Source organism: Hypomesus transpacificus, unplaced genomic scaffold (genome assembly GCF_021917145.1).
Source record: "Hypomesus transpacificus isolate Combined female unplaced genomic scaffold, fHypTra1 scaffold_474, whole genome shotgun sequence".
Lineage (NCBI taxonomy): Eukaryota > Metazoa > Chordata > Actinopteri > Osmeriformes > Osmeridae > Hypomesus > Hypomesus transpacificus.
This window is the reverse complement of record NW_025813990.1, coordinates 440-19,380: the sequence shown is the minus strand read 5'-3', so window position 1 is coordinate 19,380 and position 18,941 is coordinate 440. Positions and strand designations below refer to the sequence as shown.

At 50.6% G+C, this 18,941-nt stretch overlaps 1 protein-coding gene across 1 annotated transcript; it reads right to left on the bottom strand.

The window, feature by feature from the left end:
- Window positions 1-2,196: 2,196 nt before the first annotated feature.
- Window positions 2,197-18,663, bottom strand: LOC124465336 (protein unc-13 homolog B). The gene is made up of 10 exons (XM_047017060.1): window positions 18,526-18,663; window positions 14,594-14,682; window positions 14,175-14,312; window positions 13,238-13,361; window positions 12,726-12,785; window positions 11,606-11,686; window positions 9,564-9,711; window positions 4,937-5,029; window positions 3,927-4,086; window positions 2,197-2,560 (listed from the first exon to the last, which is right to left on the bottom strand). Exons 1-10 carry the CDS (start codon window positions 18,550-18,552, stop codon window positions 2,275-2,277), a joined length of 1,206 nt encoding a protein of 401 aa, XP_046873016.1. The 5' UTR covers window positions 18,553-18,663; the 3' UTR covers window positions 2,197-2,274.
- Window positions 18,664-18,941: the final 278 nt, after the last annotated feature.

The following is an 18,941-nucleotide window of genomic DNA, read 5'->3' as shown; positions in this document are numbered from 1 at the left end:
AACTCATGCAGCAGTTCTAGGACCAGATCTGTCCTGAAATGTCAAATCATTACAGAGAGTAATAACAGAGGCCTAACTCACAAATATAAAGAATGTTCTAAGACATATGTAAGTGAAATAAAATCATCTAGTTTGTGGCACTTCCATAATATGGATGGATGTGTTGGTGCGGTCAACTGATTAGTTAGGACACTATTGTTTTTGTACGGAACCATGGCAACATTGCTTCTGTGTGCGTACTGAGACAACATTCAGAAGCGTTGACGTGAATCGGTGACGCTAGACTTGCAGGAAGGCGTTAGCTTCAAACACTGCACAGCCAGAGCGCTCACATCACTGGGAAGGAGACGGATTGATTTCTGAAGGCACCATAGATCTGGGACTGAAAATAGCCCTCCACTCTCTACCTCCGATCGCACCGTGAGCAAAGACAACAGGATGACTTTGACAAACAGGCAGACTTGCTCTTCCCTGTAGGTCTCCCAGTGAGTAGACTTCACTGATGACCTGGGTGGAGCCTGCGGCTGGAATGAGAAAGCAGCTCAAATCCCCCATTGCACAGAGGATGACTGTAACTGCAAATAATCTCCAAGTCTGAATACACGTGTAGGCTAGACTCTGAATTCCAAATGTAGTTTCCACCACTGCCTGTGCGGAGGCAGGGGGTTGTGCAAAATGATGCAATCTAAAGCAAACGGCTCATGGTGCTTCTGTTATGAGGCCCCAGATACAGCACAGAGGATTGAAGAAAAAGAGACTGTGTACAATTTCTCACTAAATATATTTACATGACATACAATTCGCCATCAGTGCAATACATAGGAATGTTGCATATTTACCAAATGTAAGACTCTTTCCTTTATTAATAAAAATAAACTAAATGATAGAAGCTGATTTAACTAATGTGTCAAGTAACATGTGCAACTTTCATATTGGTTAACAGCTTCACGATAAATCAAAAAAATTAAATCTTAGAACTACCCCATCAACAATCAGATATTTAGCATTGAAAAAGTAATAGTCACATGTACATATACATTTTCATACAAGTAATGGATTGCTTTTGTACAAACATTTTATATAACTTTGGCAGTTTCTCAGGAACAAAGTTATTTTTAAATATGAAACAACAATATCAAACCGTCAGAATGTTATGTAAGCTTGCCTTCCAAAGCTCATGTTCACAGTGGTCATTCAGAAAGGCGGGAAGCTGACGGCCCTAAAAGAAAGAAATCAAAAGCGAAAACAAACAAAAAAGATAAAGTTCCATCCTTCCTGCTTAGACTGGTAGCACTGGAGGCTTGTCTTCATTGTTGTCATGGTTATAAAATTACAAACACCTATGAAGGTTTACATAGCAGTCATCGCCGTTTAAAAAAATGGTCTCTTTTCAGGTTGGCTTAAATACAAAGAGTTGGGGGGGTGGGGGGGAGGGCATGGGGGGGGGGGGGGGGGTGGGGGGTGCCCTGCCCTGGGTCACGATGGAACCATGGGGACACGAGTGGTGGAGAACGGACATGCACAACAAGTGCTTTAGTGGAGGAACGTGGAACAAAACCAGGGTGCAAAAAAGAAAGACCGGACAATTAAAACGCCACATTGTCAGAGAATGAATTTACACGGGACAAAGTAATCGAGCAATTTTCACCAAAGTTCACCATAATTTGTTATCTATTTGTTTAGCAATTTTTTTTTTCTCTGGTTTGGCACTTTATCGGAACAAATTTTTGTTCAAAAGACTAAATGTTGGTACAAAACAGTAATTCATCATGTCTTGTTAACATAACTCGTAGAATATAGTACTTCATAATGAGCATACGGTAAGTAAACACTTGCACATACAGTAGTTTCAAATGAACATTCCAACAGATGTTTTACGCACATGCACAAAAACAGACAAACACATCTCTCTGTGTCAGTCGGGCCCTCTCTCTCTCCTCTCTCCATCTGCATGTCAGGACAGCACAGCTCACCTGTCGTTACTTCTAGACTTAGGTTGGCCCACCTGCCCTGCTACAGCCCACCTCCCCTCTCTCTGGTTCTCTTTCCCTCCATTTTCCTCTCTCCCTACATCTCACACTCTCTCTTCCTCCGTATCCCCCTTTCTCTCTCTGTCTGTCTGTCTCTCTCTCTATAGGACCCTCTTTTTCTTTCTCTCCTTTCCTTCTCTCTCTCTCTCCTTTCCTTCTATCTCTGTCTCTCTCCCTCTCTCTCTCTGTCTGTCTATCTTCCCCCGTCCGGACGGGACCCCCCCCGTGACTCCCGCTCCCCCGACTAGGACACTTCCTCGGTGGAGCGGGTGTCCGTCTTGAGACGCACAAACTCTTTGGCCACCTCGTCGTTGGTCCTCTGAGAGAGTATCCTCATGATGGTGAGGCCGGTGTCGTCCATGGACACGCTCTTCACCAGCGGGTAGCAGGACGAGCAGCTACCCTTGTCCGCCAGCTCCCTCAGCTGGATCACCGCCATGCCGATGGTGCGGTCCTCGCGGGCGAAGCAGTAGTCCTTCACTGACACGTGCAGCTCGTAGGCCTCTGGGCCGTGCTCGTTACTTAGAACGCTGGACACACACACACACACACACAGACAGAAGACAGACGGGGGTTGACCATGAGAATGACAAAGATCACATGCATCTGCGAGACGGAGGCTGAGACGTCTGGGAGACCACGCCCATACCTACGCTGACTGTTGGAAACGCAGCCCCCCAAGATGAAGCCCAGACAAGTCGACCACAAACTCTCATTTGGGAGAAAGCTTTCGTCAGGGATGACTGATAGCTTTTTGGCACTGGGGGCATTTCGGCTTTGTCGCGGGCTGAACACAATTTGTCAGTAACAGGTTAATTCGGTGACATTTCTCAGAGAGGTTAGGGCTTATTGTGAGCGACTGTGATGGGAGAATTCAATCATGTTTTGCAAATGTCTCCATTCATACAAGCGTATTATTTGCAGCCAACCTTTCTCGAGGCTGTTTTCTAATTATCCGCGTTTCCTTAATTGCTTCTTGAGCTTCAAACGGGAGAGTGCCAGGGGTGAATCTAAATGCAGACGGCGTCGGGAACTCATTGATTCCTGTGGCATTACCAGGGCTCGCGCCGGCGAGGGGAAGATCAGTGTGCCTCTGTACCGCAGTAGGCTCTGCTCACAGAGAGAGAGGGAGAGAGACGAGTGTCTAGATCCCTCCGCCTGTCTCTCTCCTCTGAAGTGGCTGACAGACAACGGAACTGCCCAAGGAGCACGGGGAACGGCCGAGGCTGAACTGTGAGAGGGGCGTGTAGAGGCTGAGAGGTGAGAGGGGCGTGTAAAGGCTGAACTGTGAGAGGGGCGTGTAGAGGCTGAGAGGTGAGAGGTGAGTATAGAGGCTGAGAGGTGAGAGGGGAGTGTAGAGGCTGAGAGGGGAGTGTAGAGGCTGAGAGGTGAGTGTAGAGGCTGAGAGGTGAGAGGGTAGTGTAGAGGCTGAGAGGGGCGTGTAGAGGCTGAGAGGTGAGAGGGGCGTGTAAAGGCTGAACTGTGAGAGGGGAGTGTAGAGGCTGAGAGGTAAGAGGTGAGTATAGAGGCTGAGAGGTGAGAGGTGAGTATAGAGGCTGAGAGGTGAGAGGGGAGTGTAGAGGCTGAGAGGTAAGAGGGGAGTGTAGAGGCTGAGAGGGGAGTGTAGAGGCTGAGAGGTGAGAGGGGAGTGTAGAGGCTGAGAGGTGAGAGGGGAGTGTAGAGGCTGAGAGGTGAGTGTAGAGGCTGAGAGGTGAGAGGGGAGTGTAGAGGCTGAGAGGGGAGTGTAGAGGCTGAGAGGGGAGTGTAGAGGCTGAGAGGGGAGTGTAGAGGTTGAGAGGGGAGTGTAGAGGCTGAGAGGGGAGTGTAGAGGCTGAGAGGTGAGAGGGGAGTGTAGAGGCTGAGAGGGGAGTGTAGAGGCTGAGAGGTGACACTTACTATTGGAATGTTTCGTTGTACTTTGGTGACCAGTTGTTGTTCTTGGTCTTGGTGCTGAACTTGCGCTTCTTGTCAGCGAGGTGCGGGCCTACGGCGTTCACCTCCACGAAGGGGCGGAACATGGCGTTGGTCTGCCAGGTGATGTTGTTGACGCCCACCACTGGCGAGGAGAGAGAGAGACAATCAGGAGGGAAGAGGACATGCAGAATACACGCCTGATGGAGGACTGGCTCCCCTGTTAAAACATGTCTTCTGCCAAAACCTCTCCGACGCACAGAAGTACACAAATAGATACACTAAAAGATGCATATACACACACACACACACACAGGATAGACTCTTTGTAATTTGATTGAAGAGAGAAAACTATAGGCTTTCGTTCGATGAGGACTCACATGCCAAATTCCATTCATCAAGGGCTTGATGATAAACTGATTAGAATAGCTCTTGGCTGAAGGCATCTAAGCCTTTTACCCTTTGCTTTGAAGGAGCATCAATATAGTCAGTTTGCGAGTCAGCTACATTGATCTTAAAGAGAGCCTTGCTAGAATATGTTATCGCGCCATACACAGGACGCTTGTCTCAACATCACTGTCATGTGACCAAACTCTGATTCATTCCTCTTGTCTCAAGGCTTGACTTCTTTCCAGTTGGATGAATTTAATGATGCCTTCCGAGATCTTATACATGGTTATTCTCTTGTTATCCTCCATTAAAGGCCTTGCAATAAGGGGTTTTGTGAGTAGTTTTCTGATAATGACCAAGTCATTACCATTTTCACCAGCAAGCAAATATCCATGTCTTCCAAATGGAATGCCTTTGAAGGCGCCATCTTGAAAACATTCATACAAGAAGGTAGCCTGGCAGGGGAGAGCGAGAGAGAATGAGAGAGAGATAGAGCGAGATAGAGCAAGACAGAGAGAGAGAGTGATAGAGAGAGATAGCGAGATAGAGCAAGAGAGAGAGAGCGATAGAGAGCGAGAGCGAGAGAGAGAGAGAGTGAGGCTCACCCTTTGCGCTGACTTTGTGTTCTCCAGTGCCAGGGTGAGAGATGAGATCCACTTGCATCGACACCTCACCCACCGATCCATTGGTTGACTGACCTGGGAAGAGACGGAGACAGCATCGCAGGAGTCAGACGGGAGCAGGAAGAGGAGGGGGTGTGTGGAGGAGGTTAGGGAGTAGGAGGGAGAGGGTGGAGGGGGTTAGGGAGTAGGAGGGGGAGGGTGGAGGGGGTTAGGGAGCAGGAGGAGGAGGGGTGTGTGGAGGGGGTTAGGGAGTAGGAGGGGGAGGGTGGAGGGGGTTAGGGAGTAGGAGGGGGAGGGTGGAGGGGGTTAGGGAGCAGGAGGAGGAGGGGTGTGTGGAGGGGGTTAGGGAGTAAGAGGGGGAGGGGTGTGTGGAGGGGGTTAGGGAGCAGGAGGGGGAGGGTGGAGGGGGTTAGGGAGTAGGAGGGGGAGGGTGGAGGGGGTTAGGGAGCAGGAGGAGGAGGGGTGTGTGGAGGGGGTTAGGGAGTAGGAGGGGGAGGGGTGTGTGGAGGGGGTTAGGGAGCAGGAGGGGGAGGGGTGTGTGGAGGGGGTTAGGGAGCAGGAGGGGGAGGGGTGTGTGGAGGGGGTTAGGGAGCAGGAGGAGGAGGGGTGTGTGGAGGGGGTTAGGGAGTAGGAGGAGGAGGGTGGAGGGGGTTAGGGAGCAGGAGGAGGAGGGTGGAGGGGGTTAGGGAGCAGGAGTGGGAGGGTGGAGGGGGTTAGGGAGCAGGAGGAGGAGGGTGGAGGGGGTTAGGGAGCAGGAGTGGGAGGGTGGAGGGGGTTAGGGAGCAGGAGGGGGAGGGTGGAGGGGGTTAGGGAGTAGGAGGGGGAGGGTGGAGGGGGTTAGGGAGCAGGAGGGGGAGGGTGGAGGGGGTTAGGGAGCAGAAGGGGGTGTGTGGAGGGGGTTAGGGAGTAGGAGGGGGAGAGTGGATGGGGTTAGGGGAGGGGGATCCCGTACAGAGCGAGAGAAAGAGAGAGTGAGGGATTAAGAAGAGAGAGAGTTAAAATAGACAGGGACAGAGAGAGGGATGCAGAGAGCAAGAGAGAGGGAGGGAGAGAGAAAAGGAATAGGGCAGTCAGATAAAGAGCAGACAGATGCATTGCCGCTCAGGATAGATAATAAAACATTGATCCAAGAAGATAGAAAAAAAATCATACCTTGGTGCACCGACCAAAAAATAAACCCAGAAGTGAGGAGTAAAGGCCACACCTGACATCAGCCCAGAAGTGAGGAGTAAAGGCCACACCTGACATCAGAAGTGAGGAGTAAAGGCCACACCTGACATCAGCCCAAGTCACGCCCAGATGCAGATTATTCACCAGAGATTTGCTCTAAAGGTTGGACTGAAAACGGACTGAATCCGAAAGAAAAGAACAATCTGAAGCCTTTCAAGGCAGACCTAACGCATTATGCGTGAACGAGATCGCTGAATATGTAATGTTCTTTACCACAACAGCGTCCGTTTTGAACTGTTTAACTCTGGTGCCGAGAACCCACAAACAAACGTTAGATATGAATGTGGGCTGACAACCAGAATGAATAACAGAGAGAGTGCACAGAGAGAGAAAAAGAGAACGAGAGAAATATAAGGGGGGGAGAGAGAGTGCACGATTAAGGACCCCGAGTTCCCAGTCGGCCAGAGAGAGAGAGAGAGAGAGCGAGAGACAGAGAGAGAGAGAGAGAGAGAGAGAGAGAGAGAGAGTGGCCCCACAGAGAAACAGAGTGAGAGGAGAGCGAGCGACGGCAGACAACAGATTTCGAGGGCGCAGCCCAGGCAGATGTGTGGCCCAATCAGAGCGGTGCAACCGTCTGTCAGCCATGAACAATTATGTTGATCCAATACCTAATCAATATGTGCCAAACAAGCAGCGCCTATCGTGGCTGCTAATGAAAGAACAGGCGTCCTGATTTATGATAATGATCCCTTGTTAGGGGGGGGGGGGGGGGGGTTTGCCCAGAGAAGCATCGCAGCAACGCAATTAAGCTCAGGACCAGGGGAAATGAACACAGGGCCTGCCCTCATACCCTGGCACGGACCGATAACACACCTCGTCTAGACTGGAGACAGCCACAGGCACAAGGCTTAGCTTAGCAACATTTTCAACATTTATCACTTGAACGGGGGTGTGTTCTAAACGCAGCCACCTCCAAACGGTGGGACGGTGAAAGAGGGTGATGGAGAAGAGGAGGGGAGGATGAGCAGGACAGAAGGAGAGGGGGAAGCAGTGAAGGGCAAGAAAGAGGCCTGAGTCATTTAGCAGATGCTCTTACCCAGAGAGGAACAAAAGAGGTGGGCACAGTGAAGGAAAAGAGGCGTGCCGGTGGGGAAGAGGAGACGATGTAGCCTTGATGAGATCCATAAAACCTGCAGAAAACCCTCACCATGTCCTCACCATGATTGCTTTTATGATTGCTTTTACCGTAAGTACAAAAGATATATACTTGACATTTGAAAAGTTTCAATTGGAGCAATCACCATCTTTATGTTCCTTAATCATCTTTGCACAGCATGTAAGCTGTACAGTAGCTCGCCAACATTATGCGATTTACTTCTTCTAAACAGGCATCTCCAGCGCCATGCAGAACTGAATCACAGAGCTTGTTATCTCTGCAGGGCACTGCATGCTTGGCTTGCGTGGCCACTTGCTGGAACAAACAAGGACACCCTCTGGTCTCCATGTGGCCTTTCTCAGGGAGCCTAGCGAGGCTTAATGAACCAGTGTACAGTACAGTACGTTCAGCTTCTTGCATCAGGGATGACTGAGCCACTGAGCACTGCTCAGAGCCCTAAGATCGTGTCACATGACTGTTCCTTCCATGGAGCCCCACACCGAGCATCTGGAGGACGGGGCCGGGTGTGTCTGCATGGGTGTGGGGGTGTGTTTACACTGAAACGTCAAGCGGCTTTGTGACGTCCTCCTGGCTCTGTGCTGCTCTGTGCCGGGCTCTCCATGTTCATGTTGGCCGTCTGGCTGGATGCCTTCCGACACACCCACACACCCCACACCTTGACTCTAGCCACTTGTCTATGTTGTTCGCTGGCCCTTTGAAATACCCTGGTTTTGACTCCCTCTACAGGGCCCGGGGACGGGTGTAACACCTCCTCCCATCAGTGAGGGAGCAACACAGAGAGATGTGCTGAGCATCTATTATTATCTACCAGTCTGACGGCTTGATCACGTGGTCCTGCCTATTTCCCCTCCACCCTTCCAACCCCCGAGCCAGACTGCTCACCTGTCTCTCTGTCTGTCTCTCTGTCTGTCTCTCTGCCTGTCTCTCTGCCCGTCTCTCTGCCCGTCTCTCTGCCTGTCTGTCTCTCTGCCTGTCTCTCTGTCTGTCTGTCTCTCTGTCTGTCTGTCTGTCTGTCTGTCTGTCTCTCTGTCTGTCTCTCTGTCTGTCTGTCTCTCTGTCTGTCTCTCTGTCTGTCTCTCTGTCTGTCTCTCTGTCTGTCTCTCTGTCTGTCTCTCTGTCTGTCTCTCTGTCTGTCTTTCTGCCTTTCTCTCTGCCTGTCTGCCTGTCTCTCTGCCTGTCTCTCTGCCTGTCTCTCTGCCTGTCTCTCTGCCTGTCTCTCTGCCTGTCTCTCTCTCTGTCTCTCTCTCTGTCTCTCTGCCTGTCTCTCTGCCTGTCTCTCTGCCCACTCACCCGTCTCTCTGCCCCCGTTCTGCCAGGCTGCACACAGGAGACAGTGGGGGTGGGGGGCTGGGGGGGTGCGGTGGGGATACCGGAGCCCCCAGCTCCACCGCTCCGCTGCGCTAAGCTACTGTCAGTTCCCCTCCCTCTGGACACCATGAGGTATTCCTGCCTTGTTATTAGGACACAGCAACCAACAGCTCCACATATAGACGGGTTGAAAAGATGGAAGTGGGTCAACGGGGAGCGAGGGAGAGAAAGAACCACGCTTGCTTGGGTAAGAGAGGCAGAGAGAGGTGGAGGAGGAAGACCGAGACGGAAAGAATGCATTAGATATGGAGAGATACAGAGTGAGCTGGAGAGGGAGGGAGGGAGGGAGTAGGAGAAGGGAGGAAAGGGAGCGAGCAAGGTGCGTAAAGGGCAGGAGAGCAAGCCCCTGTAGCTACAGAGGTGGGAAGGCCACAGAACAGCTCCTTGTGCTCAGCACCCCGCTGAGCACTTATGACAAAGATGATTGGACGGACCAGAAAGAAAGAGAAAGCGAGAGAGAAAGAGGGAAGCGATGTAGAGAAAAACACGAGAGAAAGACAGAGAGAGAGAGAGATAGAGGGAGAGAAAAGGAACGAGGGAAGCAGTGAAGGAACGAATGCAATTACAGCAATGACCGCATCACACAGTAAAGCCTTGAGAAACCAAGCTGACATGGAGAGGTAGCGCTAATCCGTAGCTGCAAACACACAGGGACACAGACGTAGACTGGGGCATGGAGGAAGACTGTGGAGCGGGGGCTGAGGCTGGGCTGGGGGTGAGGCTGGGGCCGAGGCTGGGGTTGAGGCTGAGACTGGGGGTTTTAAGCTGGGAGCGGAGCTGAAGCTGTGTGACTTGAGCTTAGGCTGACGTTGAATCTAAGTCTAAGGATGAAGATCAGGCCATGGAGGCAAGGCTGGTAAATGAAGGCTTTAGGGTGAGAGCATGTCTCCTTACCTTGAGAGGTTTGGGTGCATATATATTTCTTGATCAAGGCATCTGTAGGTTGGGTGTAAAGGCTGAGAGCATATTTCAGGGACCTCAGATCAGGGCTCTTCTCAAGGAAAGTCTTCTTGAGGCCATTTCCTCCAGCATGGAAATATTGCTAAAGAGGAAAATGAGTGGATTATTAAACAGCGAATCCTAAGGACTATAAAAAACAACTGTCAAGTGTTAGAGAACAAAGTTATCCATGGCAGTACTCTCAAAAGAAAAGGTTTCCCAAACTCACTTTTTTGTGTTGTGTTCTGGACAACGTGAGCACATGGTACAGTGTTTGTGCTGTGTGTGTGATGTGTATGCGGTGTGTGTGATGTGTGTGCGGTGTGTGCTGGTGCCATTGTCCTGGCATCTTAGTGTGCTAATAGTAGGGTTCAGCTAGGGGAGACGGGGCAGTGTTGGAGAGAAAGCAGTAATAACCATGGTAAGTAATGACCATGCATTTAGAGGCTGATCCATGCTGTGTTAGTAATAGCCACCTCAGATAACAGCTAGTTAGAATCAGGCAGAAGGGCCTGTTTAGTGTAAGGTACTGCCAACCAGTAGACAAAAACCATTCTCCTCTTTCCCAGCATCCTTTGTTTGGTCAAGAGGAATGCCATAGTCAGATGTGGTTAAGCATTGCAGTTGGAGGTTTGAATTCTAGCTTCCTCCTTACTGGAGATGATCACATACACAGTATGACAAAGCTGGATTGGTGAAAGACTTATTGACGGTCAAATTTTTCTGCCTCTACCAACCACAAAAAGATTGGAGATCTATATAGTAAGTTTGGAAGTATTAAAATGCATTTGAATGGCCTGAATGCGACCTCCGTTGATGGGAGGGAACTTTTTGTAGGCACCTAAAAATCCAAAATCCTCCTGATATGAGTTCAAAGTTCATTAGACAATGCAGTGCAGATAAACCCTTGGGATAATCTACAAATACATTCAAGCCACACAGTGAAGAAGATTTGCAAATCCTAAAAGGGTTAATGAATCGTAGCACTGCTGCCCTTGTGGAACACGTGATTCTACCACATACTCAGAAAGAAATTCAGTATAACAAGTTACACACGGTCAATACTCCACCATATCCTGGATACAGTACTGTATGCAACAATGCCTTCCCATTATCACAAGGACTTCCTCACATTACGCTAAAGTGAAAATCTTCTTCCTCTTTAAACATGACCGCTTTACAGTTCTTCCACTGCCAACATCTCCTGAATGGATGTCTTTGTTGATCTCTTGCCAATGTTTCAATCAAATGCTGGGCTTCTGGAATGAAGTAGCTGGGTCAGGCTTTTAAGTGGCTGTTTTCAAAACTGTTTAATGTGAGCTTTAATTTTATAATGATCCGGTGCAAGTCTCTCAAAACCCTCCTGTTATTCTGACTCACACTCCCCGATCCTGAACCGCCCCCCTCTCTCTCTCTCGCTCCCTCTCTCGCTCCCTCCCTCTCTCCCTCCTTCTCTCCCTCTCTCCCTTCCTCTCTCGCTCCCTCTCTCCTTCCATTTTCAGGGCATAAAATCTTTAACTTACCCGGCATGCATTCTTTTTTAACTCTGATTGGTCAAACTCTGCTAAAGGCATTCACATAACTGTGTTAATTGGCTGCTCTCGTTGGAATACTGATGAAGAGAATTCCAGCCGCATGGCTGATCTAAACAGGGATGCGGTCTCCTTGGAGACGCCCCCAATCAATTCCTTTTTCCTGCAGTTTCCCCGATGCAACCCTTCACACGGACCAGAGAGCAACACCCCTCCATCACTCTGCTTATCACCCTCCATCCCTCTTCCCTCCAGCCCCCTCTCAGCCTGGCAGACTTATCACTGACAGGCCCTCCCCTTTAACACCAGCGGTTAACTGGTCCCACCCTTATGACAGGCGCTCTACCACAGGAAGAAAGGAAAACACAAGGGATGGAGGAATGGATGGATGGATGGGGGATAGAGGGGTGGGGGTGGATGGATGGAGGGATAAATGGAGGAATGGATGGATGGAGCTAGAATTACCTTGATGGTGGGGAGAACCAGGTCCATGGCTGCACACTGTCGTGGCGTCAGACTCCTGGCTTCCTCTCGAATGACATGCTCCTGAAGAGGGCACACACACACACACAGACACACACACACACACAGACACACAGACACACACACAGTCCATTTCTATGAGTTAGTTTCTCTAAGCTAATGGGTGGGAGAGCCTATGTCAACCTTCAGGGAGGTCATTGCTTTCATATGGAAGATTCTGTTTATCGATTTCTGCCCTGGAGAGGTTACCTCTGCAGAGATCAGTTCTAAACAACAGTTTGAATGCTTTGTCGAAGTCTATTGATTAGGTGTTAAATGGGCCAGGCTGTATGGTGACAGGGTAGCAATTAGAGCTGTTCCTATACACATGCAGTCTGACTGCACCTATACACACACACACACACACACACACACACACACACACACACACACACACACAAACACGCTCATACCGTACTTATAACATGCAGAGGATAATCAATGGAACGATAAAAAAAAAACATAATCGAATCCTAACCAACAGGAATATGATGGATAGAATAATGCTTTGTGGCATTGAGACACTGCTGGCTAATGATCTAGCCAGATGTTGTCCCAGGAGATCCTCTCAGTGACACATGCGTGCGTGCACACACACACCCCCCCCCACACAGTACAGTGTGTTACTGGTTAGTGATAAGTGGGGGTGAGAGTCATGTACAGCCCCACTGCCTCACCAAAGTCCCACGGCTCACTAACCAGGGCAGGAGCATCAAGGACCTCGAGAGAGAGACACCAATTAAACACTGTCGAGGTGAAGAGAGACCGCCTCCATGCTAGCCACGGACTTCTACCAAGGTGAAACCCACTCCATTCATTTTTCAACTGAAACGTTTCCTTCTCAATAGAGTCTAGATAAGGTGAAATGCTAATATCTCTCTAGCTCAGGCACAAACATTGCACACCTCCCCTGACAGGAAATGAACCAAACCGTGAGAAATTGCTTCTGGAATTGCCGTAATATTCCGTGTGGGGGATGAACATGAGGTTTGCGCGGGTGATCTCAACAGCTCACACAGCTAACAGCGCCTTTAGTCTTGGACTAGGGTGAGGCTTACTGTACCTTGAGTTTGGAGAGCTGTCCCAGGTCCTTGGCAGCACTGAAGATCATCTGAGCTCCTTGCTGTTAGAGGGGAGGGGGAACAGACAGCTGAAGAGCCAGCTCTGATGTGGAAACGTTTCTCTAAACAGGAACATGCAGTGAGCTGCAGCATAAACAAACTCCGCCTCCGTTTTTGCACGGTAAAATAACGGAGATGTCTTCCATTAGGGAATCCCTTCCGTTAGAGAAGATGATATACAGGTGAGCTATGATTCCGTAAAGTATGCGTGTGTCGGTGTGTTTGTGCGTGTGTGTTTGTGCACACTATAGGGGTGCGCACACAGCATGTTTGATGTCTCGTCAGACTAGAGTCCCTGTGTGGCAGGATTACCATGCATTTACATAAGCCTCTGCATCAGTAAGACATGACGTTCCTGTATGGACGGAGCAGCCATGCTGATACTTCTGGGGCGGTATTTGGTCTGTGGTCTGAGCGACCAGGCCGGTGCAGGGGCGGGCACGGGGCAGCTTACATTCTGGTCTGTGAGCGGAGGGAGGACGATGGTCCTTTCGATGGTGTTGAGCACGATCTTCCACAGCTCTTTCAACACCCGCTTCAGCACGGTCTTCTCGCAGATCTTGGCAAACAGAATCAAACTGCAAAGACGAACAGAAAGCGTAGCGTCAGACGTTGCAGAACGGAAGGGGCCTCGTGTGGACGAAGCGCCCTCCTCCGTCTGTTTGATGACGGACGTCATCGTCAAGTGAACACAGGCTCAATAACCCCCACGACACAGGGAAGGGATGCAACAGCTTCACATTTTAAATCTCCCTGAATCGTAGAACCTTGCTATAGGAGATAGGAGAAAGGATTTAGCATTAGCATATTATTAAGAGGATTCTCTGTAACACCCCATTGGCCTCAATGTTGCATTGGCAAGTGGTTGAGAGCGATTTCCAGGGCTTAGATGAACCACACCAAACTCTCTGGCTCTTTCGGAGATGACGAGAAAGTAAATAAATAAGTGGCTGGGCGGTGACTCCCAGATTGAATATCAATAGACATTTTCTGAATCTACCTTATTGAAGTAGACAGACAGCCATCACAGTATCCACTCTCTGACTCACTTCTGCCTGAATTGGATCATTTATAGGGCAGATAATGTTTTTTATTGCCTTTCCAATGCAAATGAATAAAATATTCTTAAAAGGCACCATGATTGACAACAACTGTCCATGGAATCTTCTGAATCTTGACTTAACTACCAGGCTTCCAAATTGACAATAATCCAATCTACATACAGCAGGCTCCATGAATGAAACAACAGCTCTAAGTGCTTAGAAGCAGGAGCCATATAAGATGCGAGTTAAGCCTCGGCCAACCTCTCCATCTATCCCCAGCCTGTCAGTCCAACTTCCCTCGACCTGAAATGGATCCATGTGAACTGGGGGTCTCCAACTGGCACTCACTTTTTATCCAGCAGGTCCATCAGCGGCCGTAGCACAGTCTCGGCATCCATGGCGGCGTTGCTCTTGTTGGCTGACCCCTTCATCTGGACCAGCTCCTGGTTCATCTGCTTCACGCAGTCCTCAATCACCGGCTGGAAGCTGCACAGGACGAGAGCCAACGCGGATGTAAACGCGGGGGTCAACTCCATTACAGCTCACCTGCTCTATGCAACCAGTCGATGTCAGCACTAATACACTCATCCGCAGCCAGACGCACACCGCCTTACACACTGTGGTGCCCGGTAATGACACTCGCCCCTACAGCGGGGCGTGCTTGCTTGATGCAGCACACACACACACACACACCCACCCACCCACACACACACACACACACCCACACACACACACACACACCGACCCACACACCCACACCCACTCACCTGGCTCCAAACACTGCACTCAGCTCATCCATCACGGTGTTGAGGCGATTCTGCAGCTCCTTCAGAAGGTCGCTGGCCTCTGCGTCCAGCTGCGAGGGAGGAGCACAACGTCACTACATCCGTCCCGCACGGCGTCTCCTCTCTCAGCAGCATTAGAGCTCAGGCTGGGGTTAGCACCACAGGCAGGAGGGGAGAACAAGATCCCCCCTCTCTCTGGAGCTGAGGCCAGGATCGGGGCTTGGCTCAGCCAGGGGGCAGGGGAGGGGGGGGGGGGGGGGTTGGGAGGGAGGAGAGGAGAGGCATAGAGGGGGTCCAAGAACTAACGGGCCTAGCTGGGTGCCATCTGTGCGGACTGATGCACTGAATTCAAATAGCCGGCTCATCGCAGAAGGCCGGGATGCTAATTGCTACGGTGGCTATGCTAGGCTCCGCTCTGTCTCTACAGGGGTTATTGGTTTAGCATACACAGCTAACATTAAAGAGAGACTTGTACTTCATGCTAAAAGCTAACCTTGAAAATCGGATTAGTTCAAAGTGCTGAATTGACGGGGATGCGCCTTCAGCACCATAACTTGCCGCTGTGGCATGACAGTGGATATATCATATATATATATACATGCTGTATGTTTAGCAGCCTAACCACGTGCGTCTGACTATAAGCTTTCCTTGACCAGCGAGCGCGTCTCCAGTGTCGTGTGAGATGGCGAGGAGCGTTTGGGCTCGTCTCCCGGGGTGGATTAGCAGAGAGGGTCGTTAAGACTTTTCTAAACACCTTGGAGTGGCTTGGTGAGCTTACGGGCTCATTATCACACACCTATGCCCACTCAGGGATGTGCCCCAGCCCCCAGGGTCCTCTGGGGCGACTTTACTCAAACATTCAATCAGATGGGCAAACATCATTAACCCTCCAAAGCCCCGTGTGGATGCGTTTGCTCACGTGTGACTCGTCTGCGGTGCGCGTGCAGGCGTGTGCGGGCACGTGCGTTGCGGACGTTGGGCGCAACTGGACGTAGGTCGGCACCAATATATGTACCCCCCCCCCCCCCCTGTTTTGTAGAGTTCTTTTTTTAAGGCGTTTGTGCGTTCGTGTGTGTGTGTGATTATATGGGTGTGTGTGTGTGTGTGCATACACACGCGATGGGATATATGTGCTGATGCCGGGGATGGGCGCTGGGGGGGGGGGGGCGTCCGAGCCGTGCGTCTGAGATGGATGTGAGAGTTGGAGCAGCGCTCCACATGCATGACAGATCATCCCATTAGGCCAGATAAGGCCAGGCAGCCAGACATCCCTATCACACGTTCTAATGGTGGATGGCTCAGCTGGGAGAGGGATGTGTATACAGAACGATTACAGGCGCCGTTAGAGCACACGGACAAGCTGCTCTCCACCAATATGCAGAAGAGACGGATGTGTCAGTGATGCATTTGTTTCCGGGATTGCCAATGTACACAAACGTCCTAGGTCGCGGGGGAAATGGCACTCTAAACACAAAGATGCTATCGTTATTGCATTATAACGTTCGATAAAATACATGACTACTTTTTTACTTGCTGTGAATCAAAAAGATAAAACATACCCTCATCCTTATCAGCTCTGTGCCTGAAACAAGTTGGATTCTATACGGCAGCCCACAGAGCACCTAAATGAACATTGTGTTCTATGCTAATTCCAGCCTTCTTTTCCAGAGCAAACGCAGTTCTTTGAACTGAACTTCAAGACGAAATGTCACTCACTGTCAACCTGGAGAAACCTGTCATTAAGAGAGAAGCCCACACTGAATATATCCAGTATACTAGCTGATGCCGCAGTCCCTGGGAGCGTTACACGCCTGTCGGGCAGACTTGGCTCAAAGCTCACAGACAGTTCCGGAGCTTGCGTGGGGAGAAAATCCTTTTTGCCAAATGTCAATTTCAGATTGAGGCTGGAATAATCTTGACCGTAAAAGTGGCCCTAAATGATTTCTACCGGTGAAGCTTTTGACCTCCGCAGAATTTGGGCGCCAATCTGCTAGCATGTTCTCTGGGTCTTCCACAGAGGCTTTTGTAGACCCTCACAACCTCCAGAAGCCCCAATAAGACCTGTATCACTCCACATATGAAGGGGAAGGAACAGCTCTCTCTCTCTCTCCGTCTCTGCTCTCCTACTTTACCTCTCCATACCATCCTCGACAGCTGTAGCTAGTCCCCAAGCACCGGAAGACCAAATTAGACAAGTCAACACCCAAGTGACACTGTGCTTGAGCTTTCATAATGGCCATTCCGTAACTGTCTGTGCTGTGATAGAAACAGTTGTTGTTCATTCTACGATAACAGCTCACTGTAATCACATCAGCTCCAAGACTGTTAATTGCTTATTGGGAGACATTTACTGCCGGGTACTGTCTAAATGGAAAAACTGCTCACTTATCAGTTGCATTTCTGTTCTAACGTTGATATAAAACAGATTAGTGGCTCAAATTTAGATACTGCCTGCAGGCAGTTTTTTAAAGCTCCCAGGATGCTAGGAAAGACTATTCCATTCGGCCACGAATACAGTCAATTCGGTGTAATTGATGTGGTTCTCTGCCGTGGAGTTAGACAGTGTTGTGTGTGAGGACATCAGAGCACCAAACAGTCCCAGCCAGGACAAGTACGGCCCAGTGAAGTTCAGGCTTCTCCTGTGTGCCAGCTGTGAGGCGGGGGTAGCGCCTTAGCCGGGGAGGTGCAGAGGGGGAGGGTGTGTGTGTGTGTGTGGAGGGGGGGGGCACAGCTTGGGAGATTTGTAGTTATTTGAGAAAGCCATCAAACCCCGTCTGAATCCTGTCTGAGTCGTGTTGTAGCTGCAGCCCACGGAGGACAGACAGATGATCAAAGGCTCCGTCACAGCGCGCGCTGACTCCAGGTTGGCAAAAAACTGACTGCTAATTTAGCCATGGATACAAGAAAGTGGCAGGAAGAAAGCAAGCTAAAAATAACAAAAATCAACATGGGATCGGGCGGGCTGAAGAACTATCCCCAGGGCGCAGGGATGGTGAGCTGACTGACAGGGAGGGGCCCCTCACGGGCCTGGCCAGAGGGGGAGATGGGTAGGGTCGGCTCCCCTATGCTCTGTGGCACATGCTGCTGGGGGGGGGGGGTGAGAAGCAGAGGTGGGTGGCGGAAGGGGGAGGGAGGGGGCGTGCTTTTTAGTGTCATTCAGTAGATAATGGTGGTAGGGATGTGTGGGTTAAGAGTCCTGAACACACACACCTTACAGAAGGACACAACGCCCTCCTCCTGGAGAGAGGGAGAGAGGGGGGGGAGAACACAACACACACACCACAGGAGAGGGGGGGGGGGGAACACAACACACACAACCACAGGAGAGGGGGGGACACAACACACACAACCACAGGAGAGACAAAACATGGAGGCCAGGTCAAGCGTTTGAAACCCAGAGAGAAACATGCGTGTGAGGGGACACTTAGGGTCCGTTACTACTTCTGTCCAGACGCCCGGGGTTACACCCACACCCACACACACACACACACACACACACACACACACACACACACACACACACACACACACACACACACACACACACACACACACACACACACACACACACAGACAGACAGACAGACAGGGTTAGGGAGAGGGACATCTACACATCCCTCACACACACATTTAACATTCCTGTATTACAACACACAGAACAGTCTAGTGGTAGTGCAGTAGTAAGACAGTTGAAGTCAAACAGTATTAATACAAGTAGCAGATGTGGGGGAGGTTATGGGGAGTATTTGTAGTGGGGCAGAGGAGGAAAGGACAGTTTAAGAGGGGTAAGGCTACGTAGTAACAGGCATGCTTTACAACACTTAGTGGGGTCAGGGTTAGGATCAGGGTTAGGGTCAGGGGACACGGAACAGGGAACAGATAAGATCCTTGTGACAGGTAGCGTGTCTACAGACCTGCTTTCCACCCATAGACTCAAACATCTTCTCCAGCTGCACCCGAAGCTGCTGGATGTTGTTGATGAGGATGCAGGGCTGTAAGGGGGAAGCACAGGGAGCACAGTCAGTCAGCCTCACAGTCAGCCCCACAGTCAGCCCCACAGTCAGCCCCACAGTCAGCCCCACAGTCAGCCTCACAGTCAGCCTCGCAGTCAGCCTCGCAGTCAGCCTCGCAGTCAGCCTCGCAGTCAGCCCCGCAGTCAGCCTTACAGTCAGCCTCGCAGTCAGCCCCACAGTCAGCCTCACAGTCAGCCCCACAGTCAGCCTCACAGTCAGCCTCACAGTCAGCCCCACAGTCAGCCCCACAGTCAGCCCCACAGTCAGCCCCACAGTCAGCCTCACAGTCAGCCTCACAGTCAGCCCCACAGTCAGCC